The 20,516-nt window shown below is 43.8% G+C and overlaps 1 protein-coding gene across 1 annotated transcript; it reads left to right on the forward strand.

Moving 5' to 3' along the window:
- The first annotated feature begins 12,734 nt into the window (after positions 1–12,734).
- Positions 12,735–16,950, forward strand: LOC134483241 (uncharacterized). The gene is made up of 4 exons (XM_063278530.1): positions 12,735–12,912; positions 14,093–14,252; positions 15,434–15,577; positions 16,211–16,950. Exons 1-4 carry the CDS (start codon positions 12,786–12,788, stop codon positions 16,398–16,400), a joined length of 621 nt encoding a protein of 206 aa, XP_063134600.1. The 5' UTR covers positions 12,735–12,785; the 3' UTR covers positions 16,401–16,950.
- The last annotated feature ends 3,566 nt before the right edge of the window (positions 16,951–20,516 follow it).

Here is a 20,516-nt window from a genome sequence, read left to right on the forward strand (position 1 = left end):
AAAACAAGAACACACAGCATGCACCTGGGCCATCGGGGCTGTGCTGTGCTGTGCTCCTATGTCTCAATTTCCAATTGTTTAAGAATCATAACATCAAGCAACATCTAGTTTCACAGAATTCACCAGAGCAGAAGGAGAAGGAAGTAGGAAAGTCAGATATAATAGAATAATTGTGCACACCAAGGCCATCTGAAAGGCAGCCACACAGAAATGAAATCTATACAGCCGTTGTCCAGGGCTAAGGTTAGGAGAATGGGAACAACCAGTCTTTACAAAGAGCTGCTGTGGGCTGCTGAGATGTCTCCATCCTGGCCTGCTGCTGGGAGTCCCTGTCATCTATGTTGTCCCCAGCAATTATTGACCCTATGCACCACATATTGAGTAATATACAGAAAAATTGCCGCAGAAAATTGACAACATTCACAATGGAATACAGAAGTCATCCTAATGGAGAACCATGTGCTTCAGCTTTTCTTGCAATACAGCATCAATATTAACCCCAGAGATACTGACCTTCAAAGTCTTGTTGGGAAATAGGTTTTGACAGATGCTCTTGTCCTTGACCAGAAGTATGCTGTGTTTTTATTGATGTAGATTAGACTTAGTTTTATCATTTGTGTCAATGGGTCTTTTTTTCTATTATATGTCTGTGGCCTGTCCTGGGTGAATTTCCCTCATAGTCCAAAGGAAGGAATCCCATTCCCCGTTGTATATTATTGTTAGGGACCACGTGGTTCCTCTGAGAGAACAGCCGATGCTCTACCCTGTGAGTCGTCACCACAGCTTCTTCAGGTGGCTTTTGTTATTCCACATGAGGTGCTGTGTTAGATGGACAGGATCACATACAATTAAATAGAGAGATCTCAGGAGATGTGTGTTCACAGGGAACTTACTGAGCTGTGCGTGCTCAACGTGTTAGGTTGTCAGGCATCCCTACAGGGCTCTGGTGTCCCCACTGCTCAGTGTGGGTCAGGATCATCCTCCAGCATCTTACTTATTTTTATGTCTTTCTAGTTTTCTTCTAAGGCTTTCATCTTATCAATACACTTTCCCAATGAGACTTCATAACTAGCCATTATGGTTAACAAGAATAAAGAGGGTCATTGAGTGGTTGCTAGCTGTGTTTGTGAGAGAGCTCCTGACAGAGAGTGCAAGCCTGCCAGGTGGTGTCGCTCATGGCAGGAGGGACTAGCAGAACTGCTGTGGCCTGGGTGCCCATGGGCTAGGGGCTGGAGCCAGGCTGCCTGGTGCCCCTCTGTGGCCACTTGACCTGGGTCCCAACATGTGTCCATGGAGGTCTTAGGCCAGTTGTGCTTGCTCTACTTGTCCAGTGGCCTTGTGGCAAGGCTGAGCACAGCCTTCAACCTGGATACCCGTGAGGAATATGATATCCGGAAATCAGGAGATCCCTGGAGTCTCTTTGGCTTCTTGCTAGCCAAGCACTGGCAGTTGCAGCTGGAGGACAAGCAGCTGTGAGTTCCCCAACTTTTCCCATCCCACCTTGGTTACTTGCCCCACCAGAGAGAACAAGGGCACTCTCTACCGCAGCACTTCTTCATTCCCATAGCCTATCAGCCTGCTGGCAGGGGCTTGAATTTGTTATGCCTGACTCTGCCTGACCCTGACCCTGACCCTGACATCTCCTACTTCTTCAGCCCAAGACATTTGAGATCTGGAGTAGCCATTCCCTGCACCTGCCCTGCCATTGGAGTCTAAAGGCAGTGAGGACAGGCCCAGCTGACACTTGTGTCTCCCCATCCCCAGATGTGTTTTGCACAGTTCTACACTCTCTGCTTAGTTTGAGGCACCCCAGCAGGTGGCAGGCTTTGCTGACCCTCAGGTGTGCACCTGGGGCAGTGGGGGGACTTATGATTGAGGGAGGACATTCAGAGAGATGCAGGCCTTTCTCAAACTCTCTGATCATCCATCCAATACCCTCCCTGGTTCTTGCCCAGTAGAAGTTGGGAAGCCACTTTTCGCTCTCCTGTGTGACTTTCCCTGCATAGTGAGCTCTCCTGCAGGAGATGCTTTCACATCCTTCTTTAAAAGCACCTGCTCCTCAGATCTAGATCAGCTGTGAAAACAGGCTTCTCCATGTCAGTGTGCTAGCTCCTCCTCCCAGCTCAGAACTGCAACACCAGAGGATCCTCTGGCCCCAGTGCTGTGTGAGTCCCATGGAGAAGTCAGAGCAAAGTGCCCCTTCTGAGAAGTGACTTAGAACAGAAGGTTCAGAAGTGACAGTCAACCCCCAAGTGCTTCTTCCAGGAGAAAGCAACCAGCTCTCCCTTTGAAACAGTGAAGGCTCCCACATGACCCAGGTCTGTGATTGGGGAAGATTTTCTGGAGCTTAATTGTCCAGAGTGGGGCTACATCCTTGATCCATGCTCATTTCCACAACAAAAGGTCTTCCTCCACAACCCAGGCCTTGAGGTGAACCCAGGTCTTTCCAGGACCAACAGACCTGAGAGAACAGAGGGCAGTCCAGGGGAGAGAAGAGACCAGAATGATTTTAAACTGGAGAAAACTCCCATACTAGCCATTTAACAACTTTTGTCCAGACCATGGACTGCAGAATCTTAAGGTAACACTTTTCTGATAACAGCTGATAAGTGAAGCTGAAGTCTAACCTGGGTGGGATCATCCCAGGCAGGGAGGGGATCTGACTCTGTAGGTCTGGCGAGCTTCTGTGTTCTCGTGAAAATAATTGTTGGTCAGATGTAAATCTGAAGTGAGAGTTGGTTTTTGTCAACTCAAACGGATGACATTTCAAGTCTCACACACTATGTGAGACACATATTTACACTCCAGGATTTGAACTTACTACTGTAGAAGTGACTGTGCCAACAGAGGGAAAGCATTCTTGCCCTTAGCATTCTGTCTGTATCAGACACTACAGGGACTGGCTGCCTGGACAGACATGTCCAAGGAGATAGACATTGTAATGGAGGAAAACTGAGGTAAGAAATATCCTGGGGAGAGTGATTTGTGGTGGTGCCTTTAGCCAGGAATATCTGTTGTCATTAAGGCAAGCAGCCTTGAGCCTGCTAAAACTTGTCACTACCACAGGGCATCTCTGCTCTTATAACTGCTCCAGGTCCTTCTGAGATGAAGGCCTCTCTTTAAAAAAGAAAAAGAAAAAGTTTATTGAGTAATGTTGCTCAACCTGTGTGTTGTGACCCCTTCTAGGAGAGTGTATGTCAGATACATTGCATATCAGATACTTAGCATGCTATGACATAAAAGAGTAGCAATATTAGTTATGAAGTAGCAATGAAATAATTTTGTGATGGGGGTCACCACAGCATGAAGATCTGTATTAAAGGGTTACATCATTAGGAGGGATTTGAACCACTGCCATAGAAGCTGACAGATGGGAACAGACTCCTCAGCTGAGTAGAGACCCATGCAAGTGATACTGTGTCCCACCCTAGAACCCAGAGATAGAATCTATCCCAGGAGTCTGTGGGTCACCTTGTCTTAAATTCTTCCAGGGTCAAGAATAGCATTGATCATCTCAGCAGAGTCAGCTTGCACAGCCACATCAGGCCCATGGCTTCCCTGTACAGAGAAGGATGTGGGTCTAAGTGACAGTCAGTGAGACTGAGGGGACCCTGATACTCATTTTCTTTGAGCTGTGGTTTCTTCACCTGTAAAATGGGGGTGTTTCTGCTGAATTGGGTTGTTGTGGAGATTAACAGAACATACAACCTGCTCAGTGTCTGCCTGGCATGGACCCTGCTGGTTAAATGGAAGCTGTCGATGGTGACGCATTTAAAAGTAGAATCTCTAGCCCGATACTGTTAGATGCCGGGCGCCATACAGGTGTAAGCATTTTGTGATTCTAAGACAGCCTCACATTGAAACAGAAGACTCTTTTTTAATTTTTTTAAAAAGAATCCAGTATAAATCACAACATGAAATGATCACAGTGAGGATTGAGCTACTTCCTGTGACGTCATTTAGTTTTTCATTCTCGGCTTCTATTTTCAAGGCATCTAGAGTAGCTCAGTACGCGATCCTAAGGCCTTCTATTATGGTGCTGCCCATTCATTCCTCTCTCCGTGAGGACTTCTCAGGTGACTTAAGAAAACCTGATTTCCTTTCACATTGTCCCCAGCTGCTGTGACCTCTCTGTCCATGGCCCTTGCCAAAAGCTGCAGAGCCAATGTGTTGTTTTACAACACAAAATTCCAGACATTAATTTTTACCAATGAAGTCTCAGGAGCCAGATACAGAAGTGAACTCCCAACTGTCCTTCCTAATTCACTGACCTCCCAGAAGAGCATTCTTCTTCCCTCTGCACACTTTCTAAAAATGCTTCAACTCAAAGACTTTCCATTGGTTTAGTCATCTTCATTTCCTTTCAAGTTGTGCCTTGACCATCTCTGAACCTAAATGCAGTTTTATCTTTGCAATAAAGGTGTGTGGTAGGCTAGCCTTACCAAAGTAAAGTCCATGTTTACATCAAACAAACAACCCTTGTGTTAAATGCCTGTGCCATGGCGATGCTATACCACACAATAGTTTATCAGTAAATAATACATTCTTGGAGATCACAGTGTGATCAAATATTTTGTAACATAATTAGTAATTTTCGGTCTATTATATAAATTAAGTTCTTTGACGAGGATTCTGTTGATATTTGTCATATCTGAGTGCATCATCATAGGAAACCCAAGGAACATCAAGCCTGGGCTTTTGAAACGGTTGCACATGGCCAACTGGGAACCAAAACCACCCAGGAGACTACTGATACTTAACACACATAAAATTTTAACCTACCTATTTTCATATAGTTTATGTCAAGAAGTCACCATTCCTGACCATGTCTCATTATCCAACGTTCTACTAAATGGAAGAGTTGGCATCAAGGAGGTCACCAACAAAGCACAAAACACCCATCTCAGATAAACATGTATGGTTTATTGAATCCAAAACATCCATGAATTTCAGGACACAATTAAAAGTCCAAATCTAAGGATAATAAATATAGAACAGAATTAAGATTTCCAGTTCATAGGTCCAGTAAACATCCTCAACAAATTATAGCAGAAAACTTCCATAAGGTAAGGAAGAAAATGCCATAACTGTACAAGAGGCCTACAGAAGGCTAAATGAATTGTACCAGAAAAAACTCTGCCATTCACATAATAATTAAAACACTAAATACGCAGATCAAAGAAAGAACTTTAAAAGGGGTAAGGTATAAATAACCAGTAATAAATAATTCAGACCTATCTGAATTACACCAGACTTCTCAACAGAGACACCAAAAGCCAGAAAAATTTGGGCAGATGGAATGCAGACCCAGGCTCCTATACCCAGCATAATTCTCAATCACCATAAATGGAGAAACCAAGATATTTCACAACAAAACCAAATTTAAACAATATTTTTCTTTAAGAGAGCACAACAGAGGAAAATACGAGGAAAACCCCAAGAAAATGAGCTAAACTATGCACAAGAAAAACCAAGAAATTAATCAACTCAATAATTTCAAAAAAGGGAAGCAAACAAACATGATTTCACCTATAACCAGAAATAGAGTAGAAAGCAGCAACCATTTGTCTTTAATATCTAACCAGATCCTCTGTCACCAGTCCCGCAGCACCTAGGAACCAAACTGCCAGCCAAAGTATATGCAAGGATGGCTCTATGGTTCTAGGTAACTGTGTAGAAGAGGACTGACTTAAGTGGCATCATGTGGTGGGAGGCCATTGACTACCCTGAGGCCTGTTGCCCACCGAAAGGAGGTCTGAGAGGTGTGAGGTGGGAATGGATATGTGTGGGTGGGGGAGCACTGTCACATAGGCAAAGCTGAGCAGAAATGGGATATAAGATATGATGAGGAGAGTGTGGAAAGTGGGACAAGGTTTGAAATATACATAAATAAAATAACAAATGATTAAAAATAGCCAAAAATAAAATAAAGTAAAGGGTAAAAGAAAAATTAAAACAAAACAAAGCAAAAGAAATCGATGTGGTGGATTGGCCGAATTCTGCTTGTATTTTAATGCTAATTTGTGGAACTCAGGACTGGTTAACCCCAAATAACTGACCCTGCTCCCAGTTAACTGTGATTATAAAGAAGCCAACAGCCAACAGCTGCACCCCAGAGAGATGGGGGAGGTGAGCTTTGAGGGCTTTGCTAGAGAGGATCATGAGGAGGGAAGAAGGAGGAAGAAGCTGCCAGAGAATAAAGGAAGAACACGTGTGATGGAGAGGAGAGAGGAAGAGGACAGCAGCCATGGTTAAGGGAGAGGAGAGCCTGGTCCTGAGGGCTGTACAAGTGGAACAAAGAGCAGCCAAGATGCTACACAGTCAGTAAGAGCAGCTCTCAGGCGAGCAGAGATCAGCAGAGAACCCAGACCAACAAGCTACGCAAGCATAACTCCATCCAAACTCCCTCTCAATATCCCGTGTCCTCCATGGGTCTGGCCTCAGCATGTGTCCTGCGTCAGCACATGTGTCTGTCTCAGCTGACATCACTCTGCCCATCAGCCCGAGGCCAAGGAAACAGCGAGAAACCACAGCAGCCCACCAGAAGGGTTTTTGCTGTGGTTCTATGAAGTCCCAACAAATGCAGCTCAACTACAGAATGCAAGGCAGACCAATGCATGTGTGTCCTTACTGCAGAACCCTTCATCACGTGTCCTTTCACATGCGTGCTTTAGCAGAACATCCTTTTACCTGTGTCTGCCTCAGTGAAACATTCCTTCACACATCTGCCTTAGCCTTTCACCTGTGTCCACTTCAGGGAACTACTCCTTCAGGTGTAAAATTTCTCTAGATTAGCAAACCACATACAGAACATTCAGAACAAAACAAGGTGTGTGGTCAGCATGTCCTTGAGCCAACTCCCTTCTCCTCCTCAGTGACGGCAGGCGTGTTACAGCAACAATATGAAATGGCTGGCAGACATGGAACAAAATGGCAAAGCTATTCTGGGGGATGTCAGACCGTACCAGCCAGCAGCTCAACTGAATTTTTAAGTTTTGATGTTACAAGTGAATATACTTGACCGTCAAATGCTGAGAGAGCCCATTATAATATGAACTATATAAACTAGGCCAAGACCACCTCTAGGGCAAAGGCCCTCAGCCTGTGGGTCGTGACCCACACAGGGTCTCCCATCAGATAGTTAACACTACAATAAAGATTCATTATAGTAGCAAATTTACAGTTGTGAAGTAGCGACAAAATAATTTTGTAGTTGGGGTCACCACAGCTTGAGGAACTGTTCTAAAGGGTTGAGGCCATAGGAAGGTTGAGAAACACTGCTCTAGGAAATTATGTTTTCTTTCTCTTTCATATTTTTCAGACAGAATCTCAAACTGTAGCTGAGATTGGCTTGGCTTGGAACACGTGTGTAGTTCATGCTGGCATCAGACTTATGGCAATTCTCCTGCTTCAGCCTCCTACTCAGGAGCCTACCAGGGTGAGATCACAACCACGGGTAATGGGATTGCTGTTCTTGGTTGTCAACTTGAGTGTACCTGGAATTAACTAATGCCAAATGGCTTGATGCCCTGTGAGGGGGATTGATCTCTCTCTCTCTCTCTCTCTCTCTCTCTCTCTCTCTCTCTCTCTCTCTCTCTCTCTCCCTCTCTCTCTCTCCTTCCTTCTTTCTGTTTTCCTCTCTTCAACCCCCTCCTCTTGGTCCTCCTCCTCTTCTTTGTTTTTTTTTGAGACAGGGTTTCCCTGTGTAGCTCTGGCTGTCCTGAATTCATTTTGTAGACCAGGCTGGCCTTGAACTCAGAGATCCACCTGCCTCTACCTCCTGGATGCTGAGGCTAAAGGCATAAGCACCATTGGATTTTTTTTCTTCATTAAATTTTCTGAAGCAAGAAGACCTACTTGTAATCCAAATCTTGGAGATCAGAAGATAAATCTTTAATTCAGATCTTATGCGATGGAAAGTCCCATCTCTAATCTGGACCACACCTTCTTTTTTCTTTTTTATTTTTTTCATCTTTATTAACATGAGTATTTCTTATTTACATTTCGATTGTTATTCCCCTTCCCTATTTCCAGGCCAACATCCCTCAACCCTTTCCCCTCCCCTTCTATTTGTGTGTTCCCCTCCCCATCCTTCCCCCACTAGCGCCCTCCCCCCAACAATCATGTTCACTGGGGGTTCAGTCTTGGCAGGACCAAGGGTTTCCCCTTCTGCTGGTGCTCTTACTAGGCTATGCATTGCTACGTATGCAGTTGGAGTCCAGGGTCAGTCCATGTATAGTCTTTGGGTAGTGGCTTAGTCCCTGGAAGCTCTGGTTGGTTGGAATTGTTGTTCATATGGGGTCTTAACCCCCTTCAAGCTCTTCCAGTCCTTTCTCTGATTACTTCAACGGAGGCCCCTTTCTCAGTTCAGTGGTTTAATGATGGCATTCGGCTACGTATTTGCCATATTCTGGCTGTGTCTCTCAGGAGAGATCTACATCCAGTTCCTGTCAGCTTGCACTTCTTTGCTTCATCCATCTTATCTAATATCTGTATAGGTATGGGCCACATGTGGGGCAGGCTCTGAATCTGTGTTCCTTCTGCCTCTGTTCTAAACTTTGCCTCCCTATTCCCTGCCAAGGGTATTCTTGTTCCCCTTTTAAAGAAGGAGTGAAGCATCTGCATTTTGGTCATCCTTCTTGAGTTTCATGTGTTCTGTGCATCTAGGGTAATTCGAGCATTTGGGCTAATATCCACTTATCAATGAGTGCATACCATGTGTGTTTTTCTGTGATTGGGTTACCTCACTTGGGATGATATTTTCCAGTTCCATCCATTTGCCTATGAATTTCATAACGTCATTGGTTTTGATAGCTGAGTAATATTCCATTGTGTAGATGTACCACATTTTCTGTATCCATTCCTCTGTTGAAGGGCATCTGGGTTCTTTCCAGCTTCTGGCTATTATAAATAAGGGTGCTATGAACATAGTGGAGCATGTGTCTTTGTTATATGTTGGGGCATCTTTTGGGTATATGCCCAAGAGTGGTATAGCTGGATCCTCAGGTAGTTCAATGTCCAATTTTCTGAGGAATCTCCAGACTGATTTCCAGAATGGTTGTACCAGTCTGCAATCCCACCAACAATGGAGGAGTTTTCCTCTTTCTCTACATCCTTGCCAGGATCTGCTGTCACCTGAGTTTTTGATCTTAGCCATTCTGACTGGTGTGAGGTGAAATCTCAGGGTTGTTTTGATTTGCATTTCCCTTGTGACTAAAGATGTTGAGCATTTCTTTCGGTGTTTCTCAGCCATTCGGCATTCCTCAGCTGTGAATTCTTTGTTTAGCTCTTAGCCCCATTTTTTAAATAGTGTTATTTGTCTCCCTGAGGTCTAACTTCTTGAGTTCTTTGTATATTTTGGATATAAGCCCTCTATCTGTTGTAGGATTGGTAAAGATCTTTACCCAATCCGTTGGTTTTGTTTGGACCACACCTTCTGCTGGCTCATATCAAGGACATGGAAAAAGGAAGTTTGCTTTATTAATTTTCCTTCTTCTTCAGGATTCCTGCATGTACTGAAGACCAGCTGAAATATCCAGCCTTATGGACAAAACCGTTGAGGTCCTGGAGTTGCCCCATAAACCACACAAACTCTGACCTCACTTAGACAGGGATGGTTTATTGAATGCCCACCCTAAGACTGATCATCAGAGACGTAGCTGAGAATTTGTCACGCTAGGACCCTGGATATTTTTCTATGTCAGTTTATAAAGACTAAAATGTGAGCTCATAGGCAGGTGCTGGAAGGGCTCTCTGGTTGTCAGCCCTGACTCAAGCCATTTTAGACAACAAAGGTTCATACTGACTTTTTATCTGTTTAAAGATTTATTTATTTATATATAAGTATACTGTAGCTGTCTGCAGACACACCAGAAGAGGGCATCAGGCCTCATTACAGATGGTTGTGAGCCACCACGTGGTTGCTGGGATTTGAACTTAGGACCTCCGGAAGAGCAGTCAGTGCTCTTAACCATGGAGCCATCTCTGCAGCCCTCATATTGACCTTTAATTTTATTGGTCCTACATGAAGCTTATAATTATGAAATTTAAGATTAAGAAACCTCACAACATAAAGAACTTCCTTCCAGTTGTTCCGGAATGGGTGGGTGGGGGAGCACCCTCGAGGAGGCTGGGGAAGGGGGTGGAATGCAGGGTTATTGTAGGGGAAACTGGAAAGGGGGTTAACATTTGAAATCCAAATAAACAAAATAACCAATAAAAAAAACATACACAAGTTATGTGATCATTCCTGACCCTGCTCTGAGTTAAATTATTTTCAGACAACCATGACAGGCAGACATATTACAGCAAGAATATGAACTATCTGGCAGGCATGGAACAAAATGGCTACAGCTATGCTAGGGGGATTGGCTTCAACAGGGGCAACTACTGCGTTTTAGACCTTCCATTCCTTGTTGAATTAGCTGTACCACAGCCTATAAACCATTCTAATAAATTTTCTTTCTCTATATATACAGTCATTCTAGGAGGGATGATTGGTTATGCATTGTTAAATGCAATACTGATCACGAAACCCCATCACTTTCACAGCAATATGCAAGTGTAAGTAAGTTACTGAACAATTGAACAGAAATTAAAATTTACTGCATTTATTGCATGTGTCAGAAGGCATAGGGAACACCTGGCTGCGTACATCTCTTGGTCTCTATAGAGTAGTGGGTGAACTGAGACCCACTGAGGAGGTCTCTTAAGCGAAGACCAAACTCCTTGCAGTGACACTGGATTCCAGGCTTGTTGTTTAGGCCTCACTGTGGTCTATGTACACTCTATGCATTCTCCCCATGCAGGTTCACATGGACTGAACTCAGAAAGCTGGGGTTGGCAGAAAGATGCATGTTTAAATAGCCCACCAGGTTCACATTCTGTCAATGTGATTTAATCTAAGGACAAAGAAGTGGAGTTTCTCTGATGGCTTTCTTCTAACCCCTTGAAAGGATCACTGGGGTTTGACCTCAGTACTTCATACTTCTTGCTGGGTCAGCAACACTCAGGGAAGTTTGAGATTGCCATAGGCACTGTATTAGGCTAGATATACTGAGTAGATGATACTAAGATGTTCAGATGGTCATACCCATTTGCATGAGTTCTTAATGTGCACCTAAGGAAAGAGAGATCAAGGTCTTCAGAATAGGAAGATCATTTCCAGTTCTTTTCTACAATTCCAGTTTGAAAGACTGGTAGGGAGAGAATGGTAGATAATCAAGAATTCATAGATGATGCTTTGAAGGAAGTGTGAGTTTCTGTGTTGGTTTAGACAGGGTCTCAAGTATCCCATGTTGCCCTCTTCCTACCTGGCCAGGTTCACTTTGAGCTCAGATAAACCTGCTTCTACTTTCCAGTAGACAGTCTTACAAGAGTGGCCTCCAGGGACTGTGAGAACAGCATTACCCTTTGACAGTTGAGGTGTTTAACCCACAACTATAGTTTTAGCCACTTTGTTCCATGTCTACCAGCTATTTCAGATTGTTGCTGTCTATGCCTGACAATCACGGAAACAGAAAAATAACCTGATAGAGAGCAAGGACATGGTGATCACATCCTTTCCTGTTCTGTATGTTCTGGATGAGGCTTGTTAAAATTCCAATATTGCAGAAAGCTTTATATAGGACCCATCACATTAAGCATCACTGTGCACTGTTCTATCTAAAATGGCCTAATCTGAACTGACCACCAGATCACACTTCCTGCAATCCTCATATGAGAAGCTTGAGCTTTTTGTTTTGACTTTTTTCTTTCTTTCTTATTTTTTGCTATATAAGTTGAGAGGAAGATATTTGGGGCCATGGATCTGCCCCCAAAATCTGGGGTATGGATCTGATCAATCAGTGTTAGTGTGTGCACTCAATACAGTATCCATTTTTTACTGTGACAGATGCTTTTGTGTTTGTGGGGAAGCCCATGACCCAGAGCACAAGTACTGGGTCCTTGCTCTATCCACATAGTGATGTGTATAGCCTCGTCCTACACCTTTATGTGCACCCCCTATATCTCTTGACTATTTTATTTTTCTGATAGAAGCTCAGCTTCTGATAGAAGGCCTGTCAGCAGTGCTCCTTTGGCGACATTGGCGCAGAAAGGAGAACCCCACAAGCAGCATGAGGTTCCCTTCATTGGTGGCTCCAATATTGCACTTTTGTCTGCCAACTGGTCTCCACACTGTTCCTAGCACCATAAAGACTTCAAATCTTTCAACTAAGGAATTTTCTGGCAATTGTCGATTGCTAAGCACATGACTTCATGAGTGTTCCCCTAACACACACGCATGTTGTAACCTACCATGCAGACTATTTCTTGATGTGATATAAAGCACCTGTACAGAATGAGACAGGAGAACTTTTGAGTGCATATTCAAGCTGGTGTGAAATCTCAGGAAGGTTTAATGGCTAACATTGGTGAATGAGGAAATTTGAGTTAGGATGAGACATTTTGGGGCAAGATATGGAAGGAAACATTCATTTAGATGCATAGGAATTACTAAGGTTTTTATAATCAAGCCTTGAGGAAAATTTGGCTTTGGAAGCAGGAGATGCTCAGTGACTCTGCCCCAGGAAAGTCTCCTGGAAAGGGCACCTCTGCTTATGCTCAGTACAGGGAGAACATTAGCAGGGAGGCAAAGTCTGCTCCCCATGACATCTGCTGTCCCTTCTTGGACATTCTATTGTCTCCTAGAGAGTTCTGGCATCCTCTGTGATGTCACCAGTGTTGTAGTGACAACCAGTGCCCTAGTTTCTCTCAGTCTGAGTCTGGCGGTTACAAGCTAAGACATGTTTTCCCGTCTTCGCAAGCGTTTTGGGAGGGGGAACGTCGATTCTGGAGAGACTAGAGTGAAGGAGTCTGGCCTTTCGTCTCAAAGTAATGATGGACAAAGACAGCACTTCTGGGGAATGTGGAGTAAGTTCTGGGCAGTGTATTTTGAGCTTCCTGCCAGGGTGGCTGCAGGCTTAAGCTGACCTTTCTAGCAATGGGCCACAACAACTGGAGCATCTGAAAAGGAATTGAATTTCCATGAATATCACAATTCCTTAAAGTCAAGGATTTCAGAACTTTAGTTTCCCCATCCCCACAGGGAGGATATGTTAAGGCCAATGCTATTATACTGTGAACTTCTGGTCTTTACTTTTACAGTGCATTTGTTATGTTACATTGATATAATAACACCATCAGTATTCATGGAGGGTCCACCTGTTCTGAGTTTAGACAGGGCAGCAATGTATTTCACTATCATTGCTTCTTTAAATACAGTGGATATCTGACAGTAGTAACAGGGAGAGATTGTGCTCCAGGCAATAACCTTATGTTCTTAGACCTTCTCTGATTTCTTCTAACTGGCAGGGTCATCGTTTGCTTTATATATTAGAGGTTGTATGTTACAAAAATTTTTTTTCAATACCAAAACTATTTGGAACGTGTAGACCAAGATTCAGCCTGTAACCTATTCACACTTCTGGGGCATTTGGTATTTCACATAGGGACACTGATAAGTCTGTTGAACATATCCTCCCTGGAAATGCGTTTTAAATCCATGTTTCTAAAATACCAAAAGTGTTTGGAACATGTGGACCAAGATTCATCCTGTAACCTATTGGAAATTCTCGGGCATTTGGTATTTCAAATAGGGGAACTGATAAGTCTGTTGACCTTGTCCTCCATGGAAATGTGTTTTTAATCCAAAGTTGTTGGCCTAGAGTATCAGGGTAGGACATCTGAGTGTCTCCAATCACTCAAGTCTTGTGGATGGTGAATTTATCATCTGAGTTCGAACCCACAGGGGTGAGGGTCCTGAAACCAAGCTGTACCCTGTTCAGCTGATGATAATCCTAGAGAAGCCATCTCCGTGGTCCATGTAAGCACGTGATATCCGGCATAGGGAACACCTGGATGCTTACATCTCTTGGTCTCTATAGAGTAGTGGGAGAACTGAGATCCACTGAGGAGGCCTCTTAAGCATAGACCATTCGCCTAGCAGTGACACTGGGTTCCAGGCTTGTTTTCCTGTTTAGGCCTAACTGTGGTCTATGTACACTCTATGCATTCTCCCCATGCAGGTTCACTTGTGTTCTTCTACCTACAGACGCTGGGCGAGAAACATCATCCCCTGGCACTGAACTAAGCGAGAATCAGGCCATGAAGGAAAAGGAGAGGCTGATTAAAGAGCTGCAGCTCATTACCGAGGAGAGAAATGACCTGAGAGATCGCCTGAGGTTTCTGACAGAGAGATCCATGAAGAACAGGTATGAATCACTCCAAATGCTCTTGTTTCATTCCTGGGTCTGCAAGGTCACCTTCATCTTATCCTATTAAGGTTTTGGGTTCTAGAAAGCTGTGCCTCCCTAACCACCCTGTGCTAAACCTCACCTCCCATATAGAGGAGATTCAGAACCTTGACCCTTCCTGAGGAGCGAGATGGAAAATGGACTCATCTGCTTCAATTTATTGAAAAGCAGATCTTGTGGTCTGAATGAAGAATTCGGGGATAAAGTCAGGGAGAGTGAGTGTCTAGTGTGCATTTGCAAAGCCCTTGACAGATGGTGGCTTTGCAAGATTGTAATTGCAGTGAGTTTATGGTGAGTCTCTGTACTTGCTAGGCAGGGGACTGAGTGCTGGAAGATCCAGGCAGCAGCCTGAGGGTCCTGGTCCCAAACTGTTCATCTCAATGCTTGACTAGAAGTTGTCAGGCTCAGGCCTGTTTGTTATTGTCTGTGTGTCTTGCCCTCTGAGACAGCAATAGTGGATGCATTTCTCCTGGTTTTCACAGTACTCTCTGTTTCCATATTTCTCTTTCTCTTTCTCTGACTCTGTTTTTACATTTCTTTTTTTTTTGTAGGTATTTCTCAGTCTGTGAGTCTGTATGTGCATACATCCAAATGCATATGGACAACTTTTATATGTTTATATTTCCCTCCACACTTGGAATCTAGGGATCTATGACTTGGCCTGAGTATTTACCTGTAACACATTCATGGTCATGTGAATGCTTTGTTCTGGGAGCCCCACTGTCAACAGCACAGTTCTTTGACTATGTGGCCACGTTTGCCTGTTTATTTGTATTCCTTGTGCAGATTATAATTTTGTGTTGATATAAGGTCTGTTATCAAAACAGGAGAAAAGAAATCACCGGTTTCTGGGTGTGTTGGGGTGGGGGAGCATGGAGAGGTGTGGCCTAGGCTCTTGATAGCTCAACTGGCTTGACTGCAGATTTCCTCTTGATTGAACAAAGGGAGCCAGGGAAGCCTCCATCTGGATGCTGAGATTCTGGTGTCTTGGACGCAGAAAACACGTTTCTGAAGCTGAAGAAGATCCAATATGTAGAATTCAGAAGGTGTCCTTCCAGGACTGGTGTAGTACAGGACCCACCCTGAGTTCATATATTCCTAAATGCTGATGTTCATTGGATTCTATCATTTGGGGCCAGGCCACACTTCAGGCCAAATCCTTATTATGAAGACCTGGAGAGAATGGAGGAGGCAGTCATGTCAATTCTGCACAACTTAGAGATGGAGAACACTGAAATCCATGAGAACAACCATAAGCTGCAGAAGGAGATTACCTTCTCTAGGTAAGTCCTGGTCAGAAATGCTATCACCTGTGGAATGGCCATTTCTGACTTTCTTTGTTCTGGATTGGACGGTCTTCAGCTCTGGTTCTATCTCTTGTGCTGTTTACACATCAGTGTGCCAGGGTCATTAGGACTCAGTTTTCAGTTCCATAAAAGACTGTTACTCATCCCAGGATTGTCTAGGCATCTTCAGAAGGCTCTAGATAGAACAGCACTGATTGAAGTCAGCAGAAGGTTATTAGGCTAATCTGGACCTATGGTGTCATACCAGGTTTTACAAATTCAGTGCTTGGACCACATGGTTAGCATGACCTTCTCTTGGTTCTACTGACCTCCTTTGAGGGTGTTGGCCCACTACTAATTGATGTTGCCCCCATGCATTGGGCTTTCATGGATAGTTGTAGATCCATGTTCTTTTTGAGAGATGTGGACACTAATTGGTGCTCGGGCCAAACAAATAATTTATTCTTCCCGGAATTTACTCTTTGTGGTTTGTGCAGCAGCCTTATGTGTATCGAAATGAATTCTATTAAGTCTTCATGGGTATCTGGGTCCTGGTGGAGTTAGTGGCACTCGGGAGTGGGAATGGGAGAAAGGGGCAGCATGGTCTTACTATGCAGACTGTATTTCCAGAAACCTGCTCAGCCAGCTCCTGATGGAGAACACATGTAGGAAGAAGTTGTTCCCACTGAAGCAGGAGAGCAAGGAGGTACATCTTGATTGTGCACTGAACCAGAAATATTTGGTTGACTTCAACAAGAAATATAAAGACCAGCAACGTCCAGACCCAGCATCATCTGGTAGGGTTGAGCAGCTGTGTTAGCTTAAAAATATCTGCTAAAGTTTGCCAATTTGATACATCTTTGCTCTCTCCTACCACCTTTCTAATTTACACTCACAACCACCCAACCACCTCATGTAATGGAATTGTTCATTGCTCTGCCTATGCACAAGTATTCTGGGAAGCCAACCACTTTTCAGAAACTGAATTATTTTGCAAGTATATTTGTCTGCTCTTTTTGAAGCTGCAGTATAGAAATGGTGACAGATTAATAACATACCTCATTATTGCATATCCACGTGATAGATTGGATGCTCTGTAGAGTTTTGAACAAGTTCTTGGTTCTTTGACAAATGACACTCTGTGGTCATGTGACTTCTTGTGTAGGAAGCACCTTTGCGGGATAAGAACAAAGTGCAAATGTCAAATTAGAACTTGTCATTGGTTTTAACCTTGGTGACATATGGACATCTACTTTCTTCCTGCAACCCAATGAGGTTCCTTCCATTGCCCTGTTCTTGGTTTGCACTTTTATAAGTCTGGGTCCCATATTGGCAGCCCACATTACTTTGATTCTCTCTGGAGATTTTGCCCTTCCCAAAGAGTTAGCAACAATGATATCAGTTAAAAGGTCCATGTTGACTGTCCAATAGAACTGAGATGGTAGAAGGCAGCCTTCCGACAGCTGCCTTGCATTTCACCACCAAATCAGTGTCTGAAAAACTGCCTTCCTCTCCCAGGTCTCAGAAAGTGCAAGAGAGCTGGAATTGGACACACACCAGTAAGAGAGCTTCCTGAAGAATAAGTTGCTTTCTCAGGAGTCCCTGATGACAAACATCCTGAATGGTAACCAATTTTTTGGATGAGTATTCTTCCTCAGAGTTAATTTGTCATTGCTTAGAGACCCTAAATTTATATAACACTAAGCCAGACTGACTGATTGAGGTCTTACTTTCTTCTCAGAAAACAGCACTTGAGAGACAACTTGGGGGACCGCCTTTCATTATGTGTGCAAGAGGAGAAACAGCAATACATCTGTGCTTCCAAATGTTCGTTAAGAATGTGATGTTTAGAAATATTTTTGTTATGATTTTAATTGAAATTTTCTTTTTGTTGTTTCATATTTATATGTTCTTGTTACTGTTTTTATCTTTTCAAATATTTTTAAATATTTTAATTTATTTGTTTTAATCCTGTTTTGTTGTAAAAATGAATTCCTTATGAATAAAAAATTGAATTCTATCTCTTGACTCTTAAGACCATTATTCTAACTCAAGGGTTCTGTCCCCTCCTGTGGACTTAGAACGGACAGCTACAGATGGATCTCTGCATGTTCCATGGAGCCTGGGCTAATAAGTGAATTCAAAGTCACCAAGGGGTACCCAGTGTGACAGTGTCTTTTGTGTGGATAATGTGGCTGTTTCTCCGACACACACTTTATGAAGTAATCACTGACATGCTTTACCCAATTGTTAGGGTCCATGTGGTTCTTCTGAGAGAGCAGCAGATGCTCTACCCTGTGAGTCATCACCACAGCTCCTGCAGGTGCTTTTGTCCTTCCACATCATGTACTGTATTAGGTGGACAGGATCACCTCCAATTAAATAGAGAGATCTCAGGAGATGAGTATTCACAGGAAATTTACTGAGCTGTGCATGCTCAATGTGTTAGCTTGCCAGCCATCCCTACAGGGCTCTGGTGTTCCCACTCCTCATTGTGGGTCAGGATCATCCTCCAGTACCACTTAGTGTCCATATTAGAGCAGATCTTTCACCTATTATCAATGATAACCATATGTATTCTGCACATCTGACAAAATACAGAATAGAAATTAGCTTCCTGTTGGCCAGATTGGCATAATGAGTTTTTTGATTGTTAGCATGAAAATTATTTTAATCTAAGCAGTTTAGGGAAGAACCTCAAGGACACCCATAGTGAATGCAGCCTGCAGCTGTGAACACAGGTTTCTGTTGGAGAGCAGGCCTGTGCAGGCCCAGAACCTAGGTGGGACAGTTCAAGCTACCCTTTTTCCATGGCCAATCTGGGATCATATTGAGAATGTATTTTTTCCAGGTGACTGATTTCCAATTTATGGAATTGATCTAACTTGCTGAGAGTGGAGGTGACTCAGAGAGTTAATGTACAGAAGGAATAATCCAGAATGTCCACAAAAGCTTGCTGTCACCCCAGGGCTTTTAAAAGCTCAGCAGCTAGAGAAGCAATGTAGTATTTGGTTATTCTCATGCTTGGGTCTAGTCATTCATTATAAGCTGACCTTGACACAAAAAGAGCCATCTGTGTCACAATAGAAGCTAGTTGTAACTAGATTCACCCCACACTATCACATCACTATCGTATTTGAGGTTCTCAGTTACTATCTAAGAACCTGGAAGAGGCCTGGGTCTTGCTACACAAACTCATAATTTATGTCTTCATGACACTGTGTGCTTTGTTCTGTTGATGCTACCATTGGCATACAACACCTTGGATACTTTGTGCTGACATCTGTGACATGAGACAATAGTTCATGCCATCCTAACCTGCATAAACTGTCCTTAGAGTACGGTGTAGTCAGAGGGGCCTTTTTTTTCTCTCTGAATTTTCAAAATATTTCCAGTCTTCAGACAAGTCTTCAGCCATTGTCCAGTGCCTGTCTTGAGATGTCCACATTGTCTCCTGGGAGTATTCATCCAGCCTGCTCTGTAATTTTGTAGAAGATTAATAGGGTTCCAGCCCTAGGATTTAATTCAGTGTGATTGTACTTTCCAAACATGCTCAAAGCCCTACATTCCACCATAGCCTGTGTGCTTTAGAGAAAGAAAATAAAGAACCACATTGCACTTGAAATTTCTCCTCCAACAAAAGGAGAGCCTGCATAGGGCCTTTAAGTAACTCTAAGTCCCAGCTTCTGCATAACTCCCTCCATCGACTCCATTATTGGTGTATTTTCATTACTGCTCACTTTATTTTTGGTGTGCAAAGAATGTGTACCATGTCAGTAAAGTGTGTGTGTGTGTGTGTGTGTGAGAGAGAGAGAGAGAGAGAGAGAGTGAGAGAGAGAGAGAGAGAGAGAGAGAGAGAGAGAGAGAGTTTGTGTTTGTTTGTGTTTCTGTGCAGGTGTTTGTGTATGTTCATCCATGAACTCACTATCAATTTTCATAAAATGACTTAGAAGACTGTAATGAAAACTGTCGAGGTGCATGCAGACGTGTGTTACTAGTGTCCCACGGCACCTGGCAGGTAACACTGAAATGGTGGTCTACTATAATACAGCCTAAAAACAGGCTGTGGATGGTTTACACAGAGATTGTGACGTCATCACCACTAGAGAGAGCAGCAAAAGCTTCATTTATCACATGCCGCTGTTACCAAGATGAGGCAAAGCCTTATCCTACAGAGAGTCTGGTATGATTTGATGGCAGGAAATAAACTTAGTACTAAAATCATTCAATTACAAACAAAGAGGATAATACAAAGAGTCATAAGATTATTCTCATAAGAAAATAGATAGTATTTAAACGATGCCACTACAAAAATTAAAAAATATATATGAGGGCCACTAGGCTTTAATGCAGCCTTTCTACCAGACGTTTAATGACGACCTAATAACAATAGTGCTTCAATTATTCCTCTGATTTGAAAGAGAAGGAACATTGCCAAACCCCTTCTCTGAGTTTCTCTTTTTACCTAGAATACCTGAGTCTGTTGCTTCTTCCATTGTCACCCCATCAATAGAGCTGCAGGGCGAGTCTGTCCAGCCCCAGAGTCTTTCTGCCAGCTGACAGGGCTGGGTTTTGCTCTGCTTGCCCCTGCTCCTGCCCCCGCCCCTGCTCTTGCCCCTGCCCACACCCCCGCCTCACACCCGCACTCGACAACGCCTCCGACCCATCCCCCCCTCCTAGTCCCACCACCGCCCTCAACTCAGACCCGTCCCAACCCCCGCCCCCAGCCTGCCCTCGCCCCTACCCTGCCCCCGCCCCGCCCCCCCCACATCAATCCTCTCCTTCGCCCCCCCCCCCCGCCTCCGCCCTCGCCGCCGCTGCTTGCTTTGCTACCATTCCGTCTTCGACTCCCCTGTCGACCCCACCGCCACTGCTGCTACCTTCTCCCATTTCTTCAGCCCAAGACTTTTGAGATCCCGGCTTGCAGCGCTCTGCA

The sequence above is a fragment of the Rattus norvegicus genome, chromosome 19 (genome assembly GCF_036323735.1).
Source record: "Rattus norvegicus strain BN/NHsdMcwi chromosome 19, GRCr8, whole genome shotgun sequence".
Lineage (NCBI taxonomy): Eukaryota > Metazoa > Chordata > Mammalia > Rodentia > Muridae > Rattus > Rattus norvegicus.